Consider the following 18977-nt stretch of genomic DNA (forward strand, 5'->3'; position numbering starts at 1 on the left):
CAGATACTGATACTGTCCATTTGTGCCTTTTCTGTTAATATCTTCCCAGTGTTTTCCTCACTGCCTGGTACCAAAGGGTGGGGAATACATTCCACTTGTGCAGTCTGTCTGTCCTGAGCCTACCTGGACCCAGTGGAGGTGAGTAAATGGGCATTTATCCCCAAAAGTAAGAGAGCTCTAGGAATGAACTGAGACCCTCCGTGGCCCTTGCCAGTGAGCAGCTGTGGGTAAGCACAGAACTCCTGATTCTGCAGGCACTCCTGTGTCCTTCTCCTGGACATTAGACAGCTGACACCACTATGTGTGTGCAGAGGGCTGAAGCTATTTGTCCAAAACAGCTCATTAAAGCAGAGTATTCTGGCGCTTGGTTTGCTATTGTTCCTTTTTCCAGTCTGGGGAAAATCTAAAAAGGCCTGGTGACACCCTCTCCATTCCTGGGCCCCTGGGGCAGAGTTGGGGAGGGAGGGAGGGAACATTTTGCTTTCTGGAGCTTGTGTTCCCTGACCTCCAAGTCTTTGTGAGAGATGGAAAGACTGAGGCTGGTGGATGTTCTTCCAGGAGACTACAGGTTTAGCCTTCTGACCAGAGGTCTCCTGGATGGAGGATCCCTTTATGTGCCAGGTCTGAATGATGGCCGAGAAATTGGGAAATGAGCCTGAGGCCGAGTGTCCCGTCTGCTGGAACTCCTTCAACAATACTTTCCGGACACCCAAGTTGTTAGACTGCCGCCACTCCTTCTGCATTGAATGCCTGGCCCACCTGAGCTTGGTGTCTCCCTCCCAGCACCGGCTGCTGTGCCCCCTCTGCCGCCACCCTACAGTCCTGGCCTCAGACCGGCCGGTGACTGACCTGCCCACAGACGCTGCTGTCCTTACCCTGCTCCGCCTGGAGCCCAACCACATCATCCTCGAGGGCCGGCATCTCTGCTTCAAGGATGAGCCCAAGAGCAGATACTTCCTACGCCAGCCCAGGGTCTACACTCTTAACCTGGGGGACGAGCCAGAGAGCCAGGCAGGCCCAGCTCAGCAGAGGGTAGCGTCCCCTGCCCCTGTACCGGTCCCCACTCACTTGTCCCTGCGAGAGTGCTTCCGAAACCCTCAGTTTCGCATCTTCACTTACCTGATGGCTGTTATCCTCAGCGTCGCCTTGCTGTTAATTTTCTCCATCTTCTGGACTAAACAGTTCCTCTGGGGTGCGGGGTGAACCATATATCCCGGGGCCAAGGCAAGAACCACGAGCCAGTCAAAACAGGGAGTTCTGGGAGGGCCAGGTTAATGTGGACTGGCTGCTACTGGAGAGACCCCCCCCCACCTTTCCCCACTTTCCAGATGGATGGGGGGAGCTGCTGAGCCCAGAACCAGTGCCCTTCTTCTGCAGCATTTGGTCCTATCACAATCCAGGAGCTGGTTGTCTATTTACTGCTAATGAGAATGTCTGAGACCTGCGACAAAGGGGGCTAAGAAGGGACTGAGGTGCCATTTTCCCAAGAATGCTGAAATGAGATCCCAGTTCTTTGCTGCTGGGAGGGGGGTAGGGGGGTAGGGGGTGGGGAGAAAGGTATATCTCTAAAAGCTACCTCAGAGGGCAAATCAATAGTGGTCCCCCTGACTATGATGGAGAAGCAGGTTAATGACAACAGAGGGAGGCATCCCAGAGCCTGTATTCTCTACAACTTGGCTTTAGACCCCAAAGTCGATCATCTTTCCCCTCAGCCCTCCCAGCTTCAGTCACGGTGTTCCCAGTTGTTTTCTCTCTGATAGACCTCTAGAAATTTGTGTGTATGTCAGTCAGTCAATAAACAGTTATTAAGCACCTAGTAGGCACCGTGCTAAATGCTGGGTATACAAAAAGGCAAAAAAGTCCCTGCCCTCAAGGAGCTTACAATCTAATGGGGAAGACAACAAACAAATATGTACAAATTAGCTATATACAGGATAAATAGGAAACAGTTAACAGAGGAAGGCACTAGAATTGAGAGGTTAGGAAAAGTTTTTTGTAAAAGATGGGATTTCAGTCGGGACTTAAAGGAAGCCAAGGAAGCCAATACATAGAGATGGGGGTGTATGTGGAAGGACATATCTAATTCTCTTCCTCTTCTCATTCATGCCCCTGAGCAGACCTTGTGATGATGGCTCCCTCACTTTTCTTCTTCCCCTCTTTGCAGGCAACAGAATTAATTTATCACTTGGAACCATCTCCCCAGTTGCTTAATATAGGAGAGAATCTGCTACCAAAATATAATGTATTGTATGATACAGAAGATGCCTTTTGCACCCCAAATAGGAGTTCAAGAGTCTAAGGCATTTTATAAATAAGAGGTCAAGGTCAGGTTGCTGGGAGATGTCACTGAACTTTTCCCTTTTGGCAAGATGGAAGGGGATTTAAGAACTGAATGGTGTAAGAGGCACAGGGTCCTGTGACTAGGCAATCCTCTAAAGTTGAAAGGTCTAAGCAGTTTTCAGATAGACTCCTGGATAGTCACAGAGGTCTCATGAAGAAGGGCAACCTAAATTCTGGCCTTCCTACGTTAGGACTTCAGTTCCGAACCAATGAGAATGTCAGGAGTTGTAAGAATCTCAGAATGTCCTAATTCACTGGCTCCCTGCTCCCACTTGGACTACTCAGGATGGTGAGAACACTGGACCCAGGCCTGTTTGAGCTGAACAGAACTATATACTAATCAAGACCTTTGATCTTTTCTCATAGTATTGTCTGCTCAGCTTGGTGCCTCAGAGAAAAGCTGATTTCCTCCCTCTTTAGTTCTCTTCACAACCTGGCCCTGAAATTATAAAATACTGATCTTGCTCCCCTCCTGGTATATTGACAGCCCACCACTAGATTTCTAGGTTACTTTAGCAACAGACCCAGGCTTTAAGAGCTTAACAGGACTGAATAGGTAAGGTGAGGTAAAGCCTGAGGTCATCCAGGGATCCTGTGCAAGCAGTCAGGATTCAAAGCCAGGGGCTCTGACTCCAAACACACCCTTCTCCTCCACTATAACACACTGCCTTCCTTGGTTCACACCCGTGACCTCAACAGAAAAATCAGACACATTGGACTTTTAGGGCAAATTTCAGGCTTCCTCTTGGTAGGAGAAAAAAAAATTTCTTTCCTTCATGAAGTTGGGCAATTTCTTGTTTATCTTGTCAAGGTAGCCTATGTCACTCGAAGCCTGTGCCACTAGAGAGAAACTAGTCACCAAGCTCCCAGTTGGCTTCATTTCTTTACCCATCTTTACCCTTTTAGTCTGTAGCCAAGGTGCACTCATTAGTGAGCTCATCATGCCCCAGCAGCTCAGGGGTATGGCTTGAAGCAACAAGAGGCCTGGAGACAGGTAACGTACACCCCAGGGGACCCCTGAAAGGAAATCTTTCCTCTGCATCACAGCCTCACTATTTACATCAGCAGGAGCTCTTTTTCAGTCAAAATAGAACCTAAACCCTCAGGGTGGTTGGAACACCATTACAACAATGTAAAAGGATGGGGTTTGTTTGTTTAAAGGAAGGAAATGCAATCTTAAATTTTTATCTCTATCTAGCTCTATATTCTCCAGGACATTAATTTTCCTGTTATCTCTCATCTGTTCCTCACAACCCTCCCTGTGAGGTAGGCAGGCAGGCAGGCAGGCAGGCAGGCCTTCTTTGATCATTGTTTGGCCAAAGGTCACATATAGTCAAAAAAAGGTATGTGATTCAGCCCTTTGCACAGCTAGTCCACCTAGGTGGAATCTCCTATACCTTTTCTATTACAACAGAAAATATCAATGACTACGTGCCTTATAATGCTGTTTCTCCAAAAAAAATTTGTCTCCCAAGAATACAGTGGAACTGGTCAGGTTGCCTTGCTAGGGGAAGGGTCAAAAAAGCAAAATTTTCATTTGAACTGCCAGAGGATTGGCATATGTAAATTATTTGCAAATGGCAAAGCCCAGAGAGTCCATTAAGGAGCCTCCTAATGCTCCCTGGGGCCTGGCAGCAGCAAAGTACACTTTTTTCAGAACTCCAGACAAGTCTTTTGAAGTGTTTGCTGTGCGCCCGGTGCTGTGCTACAGTGATAATGAATTTGGTCAAAACGAACATACCATTTAGAAATTACATTCTCAGGCTCCAGGTCAAAGAAACAGAATCTTTCTGAAGTGAAATGAGTGAAAAAGAGGGATGTGACAGCCCAAAAGGTGAAGTACCAGGTGTGATTCACTACTTCCTTGGAGAGAATCTTGTCCCTCTCCAAATTCCTGGTTGTTATGAGGCAGTTGTTTGTTAGTGGTTGGGCTGGGGCATGAGAGTAAAAAGGCATTGAAGGTCAATGACTTGACAAGAAGAAGCACCAAGAAAATGCTCCACCCCTTTCTTCCATTCCACCTTACTTGTGACAGGGGCAGAAATCTTACAAAGTACCTCTCAGGCAGGCTTGTTTGTTACAATCAGATCAAACGGCAGCTTGTCAGCAGGCCGCCGGTGAGGGTATGGTTATATCGAGTGAGGAGACAGAAAGAAAAGGTTAAGTGAGAGTTCTCTGCCTGAGTGTTTCTGAGGATTATGTCCAAGAATTAGTCAAATCTTTATGGTGACCAACAGAAAGCACAACACATAAAAATTGGAAGCCTTATTGGTTATCTTTTTATTACTTTTCATTCCTGACACAATCCCCTGCTTGGGGGAGGGGACAGGGACACACAGACACACACACAATGTCCAGCGACGGAGCCAAATGGGAACAAGTACAGAAGAGAGAATTCCCAGGCAAATTTTCTATTGCTTGCTTCAGCATTCCATGTTAATCCAAAAGGAAAGGGACAACTTTCCTCGACCTCAGAATCCCTGGTAAGTTGTCAAGTTGTCTGTATTCTTGAGTTCATCCTTTAACTCTCAAGGGAAGGACAAATCCTTTGAAGATACCATGGAAGTGTGAGGCAACTGTACACCCATTTACAGGTCTACACTTGTCAGCTTCCACACTAAAGTCCAGCCACTTGCTCTTGGGGGTCACTTCCACCTACAGCACATGACCATGACCTGGAAGGACAGACTTCATGGGCCATAATGGAGGTTCTATTAAGGGAAGAAAGGTACCATAACCCAGAGGGTGGAGACAAAGGGTTAGGGCACACAGACAGAAGATGACAGTAAAGGAAGAATTCAATACGGCATAAGTAAAAAAAAATGGTAACATCAACTGGTCCATTGCAGAGCCCTTGAAAGTTGAGGTGGAACAGCCCAGCTCCACTTGGGGACTGGCTGCCTTGGGACAAACCTACACCTACTATACACAGTGAGTGGCAAAGTCAAACTTGTTATGCTCCACACTGATCCCCTTCTTCTGACCAAACTGTCAGGAAAGGGAACGCTTGGGACCAGACACCTGAGTTACAGACTCATGTCCATGGCCCTGGTCTATTCAGCCATCCAGAGTTTGAAGGTCCTGTCATAGGAACAGGTGGCTATGAGCTGACCATCAGAGGAAATGTCCAGACCCATCACTTTTCCCTCGTGGCCAGCCAGGGTCTTCAGTGGGGACCAACCAGGGTGCGTCCAGATCTTGGCTGTGTTGTCATAGGCACCAGTGAGCAGGAAGTTCCCATGGATGGCTAGAGAGAGAAAAGGAAAGAGTTGTTGCTTAAGACAACAAAAGGACAAAACAAGGTAAAAAGCACCAAACTAAAGCTGGACAGTCTACCCAGAACAGATTCTTCCAGATTTGCAAATAATAATAATAATAATAATAATAATAATGCTCAAGACATTGGTCCACATGTCAGCTTCAGAAATCTCAGGACCCATGCGAGGAATAGAGTAACTGAGGTAGAGCTATGGGAATGATACCCCCAGGGCTTTGTTGTTAGGCTGTCTGGTTCAGAAAAGAAAAGTCAGGATGTTCAATGATTGACTAGGGGAAGCAGTTCAAATGAGGGCCTTCTTTCCAACCTAGGAACTAAAAACATTCTCTGCCACAATTCCACCTAAATTGAGGGAAGGAAGGGTTATAAATTGAGAGGGAAACTTGAGATTTGCTTCCTCCATGTATTTTATCCCCTCTTTTAGGCTAAACTGAGGGAAGCCTGGCCTGCAGAGTAACTTCCAAAAGTTAAGGAAAGAGCTGCTGATGCCTCTGTGCCGCCTTTTGGAAGGTTGGATCCAAAGAGAAGGGCTTACGCTCAAACTTGACTCCAGTCACCAAGTTCTGGTGGGCAGGGATAGTGTAGACGCAGCGCCGCTGCCGAAGGTCCCACACTTTGCATGTGTTGTCGCCACTGCCAGTTGCAATGTGGTAACTGTGGTATAGAAAGAGAGAACCCAAGTTGGGACCCCAAACTGCACTGTTTCTGGTCATCTGAATTTTGACCAATAATCCATTTCACCCTCAAAGCTCAGTGAGCTTGGTGTACCCATTTGGGGAGAAGTTGATCCCATAAATCTCCTTCAGGTGGCCCTCTAGGAACATGATGCATCGTCCTGTGCGCAGGTCCCATACACGACCAAATGCATCCAGTCCCCTAGTAAGAAAAACAGGCTCACAATAAACAGTTCGATTATGTCTATTCCTGGAACATAATTAACTGCCTTAAGTTCCTAACAATAAAAGGCAAAACTGAAAGATGATGACCATTTTTCTTCCACTAAGAATAGACCCAAATAAGAACAGGCTTAAATTTTGGCAAAAGAGGGGTGGCTAGGTGGCACAGTAAATAGAGCACTGATCCTGGAGTCAGAAGGACCTGAGTTCAAATCCAGCCTCAGACACTTGACACACTTACTAGCTGTGTGACCTTGGGCAAGTCACTTAACTCTAACTGCCCTGCCCTCTCCCCTTCAAAAAATTTTTTGGCAAAAGCAATAGGGATTAAAAGTAGGAAAAAGTTCCTGACCATTAGATATGAGAGGCAAATAAACTAATGATGGAAAGGGGATGGGACATGTTGGAAGTAGGAGGGAGAAAATTCAGAAATAAAAACAAAATAAAATTGAGTTAAAAAAAAAAAGGAATGGACTGATATAATTGATTCCCCTGAGGACAATTAAGAAAACAGTAGTCAACTATCTGCCTAGAACAGTTCAAATTTAGTTATATATGAAACAAAGGGAATACAGAAGATGGCCTCTTTAGTTATCACTAGAAGCTTCAAAATGCTTATGGCCTAGGAATCCTACCCAGTGCCAGCTAAAGAACCATCCTGGTGGAAGGCGATGTCATACACGCCCATGCTATGGCCCTCCTGGTGTAGAATCTCCTCCTGGGCCTCCAAGTCCCACAGGCGCCATGAACGGTCATAGCTAAAAAGCAAAGAGAGAAGGTACTGGTATTTATTAAGGACCTACTTTCTAAGGCCCTGAGAAAAAGTTAATACTGGACCTGTAGCTGAAGTTGTGCTTCTAAAGCAGTTTGTGTGAATGCACAGACATAAAGAAGCCTCTCTGTATCAGTACCAGTAAGGGCTTCAATAACCACAAAACAGTATCTGCCTTGCATAGTTCCAATTGTTTGCTCATTATCTCTGTCATAATTCTACCACTGCTTCCGAAGTTAGGTGGGAAAACTAGAAAAGGTTTTTAAAGATCAGGGTCCCTATGGTCAAGGAAAACAAGGAGAGAGAAAGTGATAGATAAGAAAGACCAAGAAATAGTAGTCTTAACCATATGTATTTCATTTTATGCCTTTTAAAATATTATTTTGAGAATGGGTTCATATGTTTCACCAGACTGTCAAAGAGATCCATGACCCCCCAAAAAGGTTAAGAAGCCCTTCTTTAAACTTTGATGGGACAGATATATGAAATGGGTAACTGCCATAGGTCTGAGAATGAGACCAAAAGGTCTTACCAGGTGGTGCCCAGAAAACGTCCTGAGGGATGCCACATCACCCTTGCTACACGTACCGAATGCCCTTCAATATCTGCCACAGGCTCATCACTGAAAGGAATCCAAGCAAATCAGAGGGGTACAATATAGGTATTCATTCAACATTGGTTGAGTATCCACTCTATGTCAAAAGCACTGTCCTCATGATGACCAAGGTGAACTCTGCCCAAGACAAACATGTAAGCACTGGGTGGCTAATCAGAGCATCTTTAAATGTTAGGGCTGAGAGAGAATTTAAAGACTAGCTAGTTCAATCCCTTCATTTTACAGATGAAACTGAAGCCCAGAGAGGGGAAGTGACTTGACGTAGCCAAGATCACACAATGCATAGTTGATAGAATTGGGACTGGAATTTGTCTCCTGACTCACAATCTAGTGTTCATTCCTTTATACCAGACTACTTGTGTCTAAATTCAAGTGACTTGAGACTAAACAGGAGACCAAACGGCAATAATTCAAGATACCCACAAAGGCCCAGGGATTTCTTTGCAAAACTACTTTTTTCTGACTTCTCCTGAAGGGGCAAAGGTATATGAAAGTCAGTAAGAACGCTGATGAATGCATGTATTTTCTTAACTGTTTGAAGGAAAGGGAGCTGGCACATGGAAAAGTGTAACTGAAGAGCTCATTAGAATAGCCTGCTCAGGAAAAACATGTATCCTTAAGGAGGCAGGTCTCTATGGGATTTGTAAAATTTGGCAGCTTCAAACTAAACATTCTGAACTTGAGGGCAGTGATTGTTTTCTCTTTGTATCCTCAGCATTTTGCTCATAGGAGTAAGGTTTACTGAACTGCATTTAGCCCTAAAACTCAGACCACAACCACTTTAGGTACAACTTTCTCAGAAACAAAAAATGCAAAATTTTAAAATTTTATTATAGGAAATCAGCACTTTTTTAGTCAGCCTAACCCCAAGACTTCACTGACTCATCATAAAAGAGCAGGGTGCTCTTCCCCTTTCCCCCACTTCCCTCTCTTCTCCACTCCATCTTTCCACCTTTTTCTTAGGGGTGTCTCTGCTCTTGTGAAGCACATAACAATCTGGTTATTTTATAAAAAATTATTATAAAAAATCATTTATTTACAGTCCAATGACATTTGACATTTATAGTAAGTACACTGCTTGCCACAAACTGCAGTCTAGGAATCCTACCATAAATAAATATGGATGGATTGATTTATACTTAGCTTTAAGTCAATTCATACTTTTAGTCAGCAAAAACAAAAAACATTTCCTAGGATATTCCCAATACCTTGTCCTTATGCTACTCTAAGACTAGAAAAGAATCAAAGATACTTTAGTCTGATATTAATTCTTTTCACTTATGCTTCTGAGTAACAGCTGTACCTCAGCTAATATGGCTTCTCTGTCACCACCAGCGCTGGGACACTGGGAAAAATATGTATGGTGGAGGTGAAGGGAAGATCTATGATTCAACCAAATTCACTGAAAACAAATTATGAATGGGAACCTTTTCCAAGTCCACAAAGAACAATTAACCCCAAAGCACATACAGGTTTTAGTATCACTTTGGTTGCTATTAAATCCAGCTACCTGGCAACAATAGGAAAAAGACCTGAAGTTCTAGTGAAAGGGAATAAAGATATACCCTAAAGAGAGCAATTAAAAAAGGAAACTTTGTCAATGTGTATGCATAAGATTAATCAAACCTCCAGAGGAGTAAATTTGTTGCAGCATTACCAAAGCCAATTAAAGCTCCCTGGGCCAGTAAGATTCAACCTGGCAAAGAATGGAAATGCCAATTAACTCTTAAAAAAACTCAAGAAAAGTAGCCCTGAACATGTTTCCTGCAGGCAGGAAACTAAGCAATTGTTTTCAGATGTCTACCAGCCAGCACAGCTTTGGGCAATAGGCTACAAGACAACAAAAAGGCCATTTTGTTAGCACTAATACTTGGAAAGCACATTTTTGCTGAAGGATGCTGGCTCCAAGAAGGCTTTGCTACCTTGGCAATACAGCCTGACAAAAGCCCTTTCTTATGTCCTCCGTGGCTGTCACTAAGAACTAATGCCTTGCCAGAAAAATCATTAGGAGGCCCACTGACCACAATGGACAGCTAACCTGACACCCCTGGTTGGGGGAAGGCTTGGATTTCCCCAAGAACACTCACTACTAAAGCTCATCAGGCTGTTGTGTTTTCTTTAAGAAAAGGGCATTCTCCTGGGGGCAAACCTGGAGCTCAGAGCTTAGTGAGAAAGCTGGGCATACCCTCCTCAATGGTGATAAAGAGTGGGTCATGAGGAAGAATCCTCTACTTCCCTTTCACACCCTAGTGGCTCTTCTTGGAATATCTGTGGGATTAAATACCAGATCTTCTGCTGAAAGCCCCTACCTACTTCAATCAATCATACGTACTTACGCAACACAAAGGAATTCAATTCAGTAAGAATTTAGTAAGTGACTTCTATGTTCCAAGCAACATACCAGGCACTAGAGATACAAAGACAAAACTAAGCAGTTCCCTCCCTTGAGAGGCTAACATTCTAGTGGGGGAAAACGTACACTGATAAATGCAAAATATGTACAAAGTAATTTCTGAGGGGAAGGGACAAATCTAATATGAAGGGCAGCTGGTTAACAAGAGAACAAAGGTTCCTTCCAAATGGCACAATGGAAATGTAGGGTAAAGTGGGATGGGGACCCAGGAAGGGGCAAAGGCTACTACCCCAGGTAGGGCACCAGACTGTTATGTGATTCACAAGAGCAGAGACACCCCTAAGAAAAAGGTGGAAAGATGGAATGGAAAAGAGAGGGAAATGGGGGAAAGGGGGAAAAACACCCTGGTCTTTTTATGATGAGTCAGTGAAGGACAGGGGTTAGGATGACTACAAAAGTGCTGAGGTCCATCTGAGGTGCTCAGCCAGATCAGAATTCACTCCAATGCTGAGAAGATTGCCTCCTCCGAGGAAAGTGGGCTAAGAGGTTGTCTGTCTGGACTAGAGTCCAGTATGAAACAGGAGAGTTTTCCAGACTCTGGCTGTGCCCCTGCCTGACAGTCTAGTCAAACCCATAACGGTAAAAGAAGTCTGGCTATAGCACACCCAACAAATGGTTATCAAGGCTCTGCCTGAAGTCTTCTAATTAGAAGAAACCCACTACCTACCAAGAAATCCCACTGCACATTTGCAGAGTTGTTGTTAGGGTAAGACATTAATACTCTGTAGTATGCCACACTGAGAATGGAGAAAGAACTAGACAGAGATCATAACATTCACTATCCTAGAGCGGGTCCCAAGGGGGAAAAGTAGGGGACAGGTGCATGCGCTGATCCATTTCTGTGTGCGGGGTTTCCCCTTCAAAATTTATTTCCTATTTCACACGATTTAGAGCTGGGAGGGAATTGAATGATGGCAGATAAACCTCACCTCTCCAGACTCCACAGTTTCACAGACCCATCAGCAGCACAAGAGGCTAGGTTGACATCTTTCTTGTCCAAGGAAACAGTGGACTTGGGGTGAAAAACAATTGCTCCTACATTGGTGTTGTGGCCTAAAAGATAAAAATTAGAGCTAGCATCTTTTCTTCTAAGGTACTCCAAGGCCACAGTGACTGAACTATACTAAACAGTGCCAGTTTCTACACAATGTCTAAAAGCACACAATAATAACACAGGCAGATATACACAAAAATGGAAAATCTGACAGCAAAGACATAAGTTAACAAAAATTTAAAGGCTATAAAAGCTTTAGTACTTATCAACAGTGGAATGCGAGAGACTTGATAAAAATGGATCAAGAGGAAAGAAATGACATATAAAAAAGCACTTCCTATTAAGTCACAGAAAAACCAAACTAAAAAAGTATTTACTGAGCATCTACTCCATTCAACGCTGTCCTGGACCCTCTTCCCTCTCTCCGTTCTCCACTGGGGATCTCATCCACTCCCATGGGTTCAATTTCCATCTCCCTGTAGACAACTTCTAGTTATCTATCAAGCCCCAATCTCTTTCCAACTCTACTCCAACAGCAACTGCCTGCTGGAAATCTCTACTTGCATTTACTTTCCAGAGACTCCTCAAATTCAACATGTCCCAAGGAGAACTCAATAGCTTCTCTTAGCCCTCTACACCTCCTATTTCCATTGTGGAGTCACCTCTGACACTTCTCTCCAGCTGCCCTCTGAAAACCATTTAAAAGCTCTTCAGAGCCTGGCTCTCCAGCCGACTTTTCCATTTTCCAGGCTTATTTCTTTCTCCCATTCTATGTCTCAGACAAATTGACCTAACTGCTGTCCCTCCCAAATTGGACAGTCTCTCTTCTGCCTATGTGACTTTGCACTGGCTGTCCCCTTTGCCTGCAACACACCACTCTCTCTTAAATCTCTAGGTTCTTTTAAGGATCAGCTCCTAGTAAAAGCTATTTCTGATCCCCCAAGTGTTGGTTTTCTCTCTCCTCAAGGTAGCAATATTTACCTAACTGTGCAATCCTACCCAGAATGTAATTTCCTGGAGAGAATGGAACATTTGGGGGGTTTTTGTCTTTATGTCCCTAGGTGCACAGTGCCTTGCACATAATAGATTCTTAGTAAATAATTGCTGGAATTCAATTTAATTGAAGATACTGAGCTACAAGCAGCAAAAAGGTCTATAAAGTAGGTGGGACACAACTGCATGATACTCAAGGCAGTGTCTCACTGATGAATATGGAAGGTAAACTTGGTCTTAGAAGGAAAATACGTTCTAAAAAATAAACTCCAACCTACCTCTTAGGGTGTGCAGGAGACTGCAATCAGGCACAGACCAGAGTTTGCACAGACCACTCCTATCAAACAGAAAGGAAAGCATCTCAGCCAGGGCTGCTCTAGGAAGGAAAAGGTACCTTGATAATATTAGAAAAGGACAGTCTCTTCCTAAGCCCCGCCCCCCTTCACCACCACCTTCAATCTGTGCATGGTGCAGCTGAAAGGGTCAACCTTGTGAGAGGGAGCATCACAGCCCAGATCACATGTGCCTGGGGCCTCTGTACATGCACTCTGAGCACACAGCACATTATGCTCCATCCTGTCCATGCTAAATGTGGTCTAATCCAAGGGTTAAAGAGAAACTGAAAACTGCAATAGAGTATGGGTCCAGAGCATCAAAACTTGGAGGTAACCAAGAGCAAATAAGGAAATGGGATGTGAGCAGAGTATATCTCAAGGCAGCAGTGGGGAACCTGTGGCCCCTCTGCCTGAATTCAAACTTCACAGAACAAATCCCCTTCACAAAAGGATTTATTCTGTAAACTTGGATTTAGTCAAAAGGTCCCACCCAAGGACCTAGAAGGCCACATGTGGTGGCCACGAGGCCGCAGGTTCCCCATCCTTGTAAGTTTTACTATTATTGCTTAATGAACTCCCCACCCCAAACAAAAACATCCCTATGGAATTAAGCTTACCAACAAGCTGTGGCCAGTAGTTTGGAATTGGGACTGAAATGACAATAGGAAATGGGTCGATCATCTCCAATCTGGCTGCAGAAGTTATTCAAAGACTGAAAAAAAAATAAATGGCTCACTAATAAAACTCTAATTTAAATTGCCAACTTCATCCTCAACCCAAGTTTTTTTTTTTTAATTTATTAATTTATTTGTTTTCACGATTAGGAACTATACCCAAAGGGCTATAAAAATGTGCATACCCTGGGGTGGCTAGGTGGCACAATGAATAGAGTACCAGCCCTGGAGTCTGGAGGACTTGAGTTCAAATCCGACCTCAGACACTTAACACAAAACTAGCCCTGTAACCTTGGGCAAGTCACTTAACCCCAACTGCCCTACCTTCCCCCTTCCAAAAAGCAAAAAAAAGTGCAGGAAAAGACCCAGCAATACTACTTCTAGGGCTGTATCCCAAAGAGATCATGCAAGTGGGATTTTTGCATATACACAGGGTCATCCTTGTGAAAGGGAGGAAAAGGACAAGCAGGAGTGTGTCAAGACCAACCCCTACAGCGTCACAGCCCAGATCACATGTGCCTGGGGCCTCTGTACATGCACTCTGAGCACAGAGCATGTTATGTTCCATCCTATCCATGCCAAACATGGTCTAATCCAAGAGTTAGAGACCATGCATCTGCAAAAATATTTGTAGCAGCTCTTTTTGCGGTGGCAAAGAATTGGAAATCAAGGGGATGCCCATCAATTGGGGAATGGCTGAGCAAGTTGTGGTATATGAAGGTAATGGAATACTCTTGTGCTGTAAGAAATGAGGAGCAGACAGATTTTGTAGTAACATGGAGAGACTTACATAAAGCGATGCTGAGTGAGGAGAGCACAACCAGGAGAACATTGTACACAATTACAGACACATCGTATCTTCGATGACTGATAGACTGGGCTCTTCTCAGCAATGCAAGGTTATAAGACAGCTTCAAGAGACTCATGATGGAAAGTGCTGACCACAACCAGAGAAAGAACTATAGAGTCTGAATGCAGATTGAAGCAAACTATTTGCTCTGTCTTTTTTTGTTTTGTTCCTTCTTTCTAGTTGTTCATTCCATTGGTTATAATTCTTCTTTATAACTTGACTGTTTAATGGGAAGGTATATGTAGAACCTATAACATCATGGGGGGGAGGGGACAAAATGTGAAACTCAAAAACTTGTGGAACTGAATGTTGTAAACTAAAAGTAAATAAATAAATGTAAAATGTAAAAAAAAAAGTATTTTTTTTCAGTTTTTAACATTCACTTCCCTAAGTTTTAAATTTTCTCCCCCACCTACCGCTAGCAGCATATTATCTGATATGGGCTCTACACATACATTCCTATTAAACACATTTTCACATTAGTCATGCTGCATAGAAGAAATATAATGAATGGGAGAAACCAGGGGAAAGAAGACAAAACATAACAAGACAAAACAAAAGAGAAAACAGTCTAGTCTGCTTCACTCTGCATTCTGACTCCATAGTTCTTTCTTTGGATGTGGATGGCATTTTCCATCATGAGTCCTTTGGAAATGTTATAGATCCTTGCATTGCTGAGAAGGGCTAAATCTATCAAAGTCAGTCATTGCACATTATGGCTGTTACTATATACAGTGGTCTCCTGGTCCTGCTTACTTCACTCAGCATCAGTTCATGTAAGTCTTTCCAGGTTTTTCTGAAGTCCACCTGTCCATCATTTCTTATAGCACAATAGTATTCGATTATATTCATATATTACAACTTGTTTAGCCATTCCCTAATTGATGGGTATCCTCTCAATTTCCAGTTCTTGGCCACCACAAAAAAAGCTGCTATAATTATTTTGGTACACATGGGTCCTTTTCCCATTTTTATGACCTCTTTGGGATACAGCCCTAGAAGTGTCAGCCCAACTTTTGACTCATTAAGCAAGGTAATTTTTTTGTATAATCCTGGCTAACGGACATCTTGCCCATGCTGAGACACCTCTTGGGGTTCAACATGCTGATTTCTACAGGCCTGTTCTCCCAGTCTACACTATGAAGGCTGCAAGTACTAAACACGACAGGGGGTATCCCAAGGTAGCACAGCTTCAGGCCTAGGAGGGTGGGATTGATGAGCCAAGCAAGAGTAGGCCTCTGCTAAGCAGAGCACAGCAGGTGGTTCTGAAAGCTCAGGCCCTTCCTTAGGAAGTAGCAAGCTGAGCAAGGGAACTACTCACCCCTTCCTTTCCTTCCTAGCAAAAGATTAGGGCAGGAGATAAATTAGACCGGAAACACCTTCAAGACAATAGCTTGGAGAATACCTCTTACCCGGAGAGATTTGTGCAGTTCCTGCTTCTGGGATGTCCTAGATGTCTCTGGAATCTCTTTATGGAGACGGGCTTCTTCCAAGCGCTTCATTGCCCTGTAACACAGGAATAACCATCACCACTGTCATAAAACAAGTTTTAAATGTTCTTCTAAGAATGACACTGTAATTGTCAGCACATAAAGCAAGACTCGTTTCTGCCTCACAGTGTCATTTAAACATTTGCTTCTAAAGCCAATTCTTATACTTTGGGAAGTAGCAATAAAAAATAGGTCTCATCCCTTATCCCAGGGCCTCTCCTTACCTGGGAAGTGAATAATTAGCAATCCACAGCCTAGCAGTCTTCAGGTTACTGGATCCTTCATGATACCAGGTTTGTTGATACTGAGGAATATGTTAAAAACAGAAATAGAAGTATCAGTCCTATCTTACTACCACTAAAGGTCAAAAGACTAGCAATGGCTATACTTCATGTGTTTTCTCAATGACAAACTAAAAATATCGACATATTCAAAAGCTCACTTGCCCTAGAGTAGGCAAACGAATCCTAATGGCACAAACGCTGAAAAAGACAAGAAAAAAATCCCTTTCCTGTCTTATAGGGTAACAGGTAGCAGGGTAAGAGGTACCTTACCTCTTCTTTGGACTTTTTGGATTTTTCATCATCCTTTTTGGTCTTTTTTAAGGCATCTGTGCCAACCACAGAGAGAATATTTCTCAATCTGTAAAAAGGAGGTAAGGATTTAAACTTAGTTGATATGAGATTAAAAAGAAGTGTATAAAAGAAAATAAATTCATGTATTTGGGTCCAAAATTGTGATTTTATCAGTTTGGGGAACTCCAACTGTGAAACAGCCTTTCACTGATGCAGATTATTCTCAGTAAGTCAAAAAGCATTTAAGTGCTTACTATGTGCCAGGCACAGTGTTAAGTGCTTTAAAATTGTTACCTCATTTGATCAAGCAATTCTGTAACTCTGAGTCTTAGAAAATTCTCTCAGGTACTGAGAGATACAGTAACTTGTTCATGGTCACACAAGCAAGGCATGAACCTAGGTTTTCCTAACCTCAAGGTTGGGCCCTCTACCTACTAAACCATACTGCCCCTCCTATTAAAGAAAAGAGCAGCCACTAAAGCCCAATCAAAATTGCAATATTCTCTCCCCACCCAAAATCTCAATTAAAAAAGAAATTAAGTGCTCAATCTATTCCTACTTTAGTATTCTTTTTCTCAGTCATTTCCCTCTTCTCTGCAGGCTCTGAACTCTACTTGTGACTTCCTCCTCCCAGAATCCACAAGCTCTATGTCTCCTTAACAGAGGGAGGCCTCTCTGAAGCTAGCCAATTTGCCTAGATCTGTTCATCACCACAACAAATACATATATAACAACACAGCATTCTTCTCACCATTTTTGCCACCAATGACATCACTAGCTTATTCTTACAGGAGTAACATGTGGATGGTAAAAGGTACGATTTTCTTCTCAAATTATACAATGAAGAGGCCCTATTTTAGTTTGAATAGTTGAAGAAATTTATCAGATGTCTATTTTTTTCAGATAATTTTTTTAATACTCAAACACAAACACTTAACCAATCCCAAATTCTAATAATGACTTAAAATAATTTGATATTATTCAAGTATCCTTTCCACTATTTTAATAGAAAATTCAGCATTTTTAAAAGTCTTCTCCAAAATGGTTTAAGAATTATCTTATTAGCTAAAACAAATAAGTAAAATGTAAAGAAATTAGATGCTGAAGACCAATGATCAAAGTCTCAGCTTCACTGACTAGTCCAATTCTTGTAACTAGAATATATTATATAAAGGAGAAAAATTTCAATATTTTGGGAGGTCAGTTAGCCATCTGGAGATGATCACCTCTCTCTCCTTTCAGCAGGGCCCTCTCCAAAGAGTGTGATTGGTTCACCCAAGGCTCGAAGGCAAGCCTTGACTTCCGAGTCATCCGTGGAAACGTTGATTTGCCGGGCTCGCTTCCTTCGCTCAAATTCAGCCAACACTTCTGCTTGTCTTTCACTGATATGTTCTTCAATTTCAAAGACTTCCCCTATACAAAGAAAAGGCAATAGAGTATAGTGATCAATCATATAGTTCATACTCCAAATAGAAGGAAAAAAATTGTAACTTACTATTCATGCCCAATACCTAGCTCAAAATTCCATAGCTATAAAAGGAGGGTAACGGTTCTATCCATCTGATTCCACCTGATTGAATCCCAACTAAATACAAGAGCAAAACGCAAAGTTGTGATGAAACTTGGAGAGGACAGACTTTAGGAGCCCAGAATCTTTGATAAATTTGGCATATTAATTATTTATGCTTTTTGTTTAAAAAGAAAAAGAGAGGCACAAGTTGTATCCTTGTATTCATCAAAGCAATGCTGATACGGGGGCACTAATACATGACTGATAAACTTCCATGATAATGAAATTCAAATCCTATAAGAATTTTGACAGGTACAATCTCCCTTAAGGTTCCACACAGTGTTCATTTATATCATAAATAACAAATTAAGCTTGCTATCACTTCAGTATCTCCTTAGATTCATTTAAATAAGCTAGGACAGGATCTCACAGAATTCCTTTGGCAGTCATGGGAAACCTATGGACCCCTTATCAGAATGTTTTTAAATACACAAAATAAAATATACAATATCACAAAGGAAATCAATTATAACAAACTACAGTGATCTAAATACAAGTTGGGGCAGCTAGGTGGCTAAGCAGATTGAGCCCAGAGTCAGGAAGACTCGAGTTCAAACCCAGCCTCAGATATTTATTAACTGTGTGTCCCTGAGCAAGTTGCTTAAACTTGTTTGCCTCAGTTACCTCAACTGTAAAATGAGCTGGCAAACCATTCCAGTATCTTTGCCTAAGAAAACTCCAAGTGCGGTCACGAAGAGTCAGACATAACTGAAATGACCGAACAACAAAATAAAGGATTGTCCCAAAACTCTTAGTGAATTTTAAAAAAGTTTTAACTTTTAATGGCTTAAAACTGCACTAACAGTTTTGGGACACCCTGGATTTAAAAAAGCAAAAAACAAGTTCACAGACAGGACCAGGTAAACAACTGTTTCTAAAACTAGAGTCAATACTAGGGAGTCTTGGCTAAGTCGTGGTTGTCTCAGTTGTTCTGAGGTAGTTTAGGGAAAGGATAAAATAAAAACATTGGAGAAGAAAAAAACAAAAGAAAGGAATAAACATGACCATGCTGGCTCAAAACAATGTCAGAACCTATTTTTGAGGAAGCAGAGTGAGATTTGCTGAACTTATTCTGAATGACTTTCCTCATAATAATACTCATAATCCATAGGAATAGTCCACCAAAAAAAATGATGGAGAAAGGGCATCAGGGAAGATGCTAGATGAGAAGAATGACTATTT

The 18977-nt window shown here is 42.7% G+C and overlaps 2 protein-coding genes across 3 annotated transcripts; one reads left to right on the forward strand and one right to left on the reverse strand.

The window, feature by feature from the left end:
• The first annotated feature begins 630 nt into the window (after positions 1 to 630).
• Positions 631 to 1429, forward strand: RNF183 (ring finger protein 183). Its single transcript, XM_069095379.1, has one exon. The coding sequence runs from the start codon at positions 631 to 633 to the stop codon at positions 1201 to 1203; it is 573 nt and encodes a 190-aa protein (XP_068951480.1). The 3' UTR covers positions 1204 to 1429.
• A 3167-nt stretch (positions 1430 to 4596) lies between these two features.
• PRPF4 (pre-mRNA splicing tri-snRNP complex factor PRPF4) lies at positions 4597 to 17702 on the reverse strand. Of its 2 annotated transcripts, XM_069095380.1 has the most exons (12): positions 17452 to 17702; positions 16205 to 16292; positions 15875 to 15954; positions 15573 to 15666; positions 13254 to 13348; positions 12580 to 12638; positions 11244 to 11367; positions 7818 to 7907; positions 7149 to 7271; positions 6386 to 6493; positions 6153 to 6271; positions 4597 to 5587 (listed from the first exon to the last, which is right to left on the reverse strand). In XM_069095380.1, exons 1-12 carry the CDS (start codon positions 17685 to 17687, stop codon positions 5394 to 5396), a joined length of 1410 nt encoding a protein of 469 aa, XP_068951481.1. In that variant the 5' UTR covers positions 17688 to 17702; the 3' UTR covers positions 4597 to 5393. The 2 variants fall into 2 exon arrangements, with proteins under 2 accessions (XP_068951481.1, XP_068951482.1); XM_069095381.1 differs by lacking the exons at positions 15573 to 15666; positions 15875 to 15954; positions 16205 to 16292; positions 17452 to 17702 and having other exon boundaries at positions 12580 to 12677.
• Between the last annotated feature and the right edge of the window lie 1275 nt (positions 17703 to 18977).

This window comes from Petaurus breviceps, unplaced genomic scaffold, assembly GCF_028583685.1.
Source record: "Petaurus breviceps papuanus isolate PSGF00001 unplaced genomic scaffold, PetGlider_PUasm1.0 226836, whole genome shotgun sequence".
In the NCBI taxonomy this organism is placed as follows: domain Eukaryota; kingdom Metazoa; phylum Chordata; class Mammalia; order Diprotodontia; family Petauridae; genus Petaurus; species Petaurus breviceps.

Bases quoted from the DNA above. Each gene is read 5' to 3' on its own strand.
- PRPF4 (XM_069095380.1), bottom strand. From the start codon at position 17,687: ATGAACTATATGATTGATCACTATACTCTATTGCCTTTTCTTTGTATA. The intron at 11,368-12,579 runs GTAGGTTGGAGT...TTTATCTTTTAG, and splicing joins TCTCCTGCACACCCTAAGAG to GCCACAACACCAATGTAGGA. The intron at 6,494-7,148 runs GTAGGATTCCTA...TTTTCTTACTAG, and splicing joins GGTTCTTTAGCTGGCACTGG to GGGACTGGATGCATTTGGTC.
- RNF183 (XM_069095379.1), top strand. From the start codon at position 631: ATGGCCGAGAAATTGGGAAATGAGCCTGAGGCCGAGTGTCCCGTCTGC.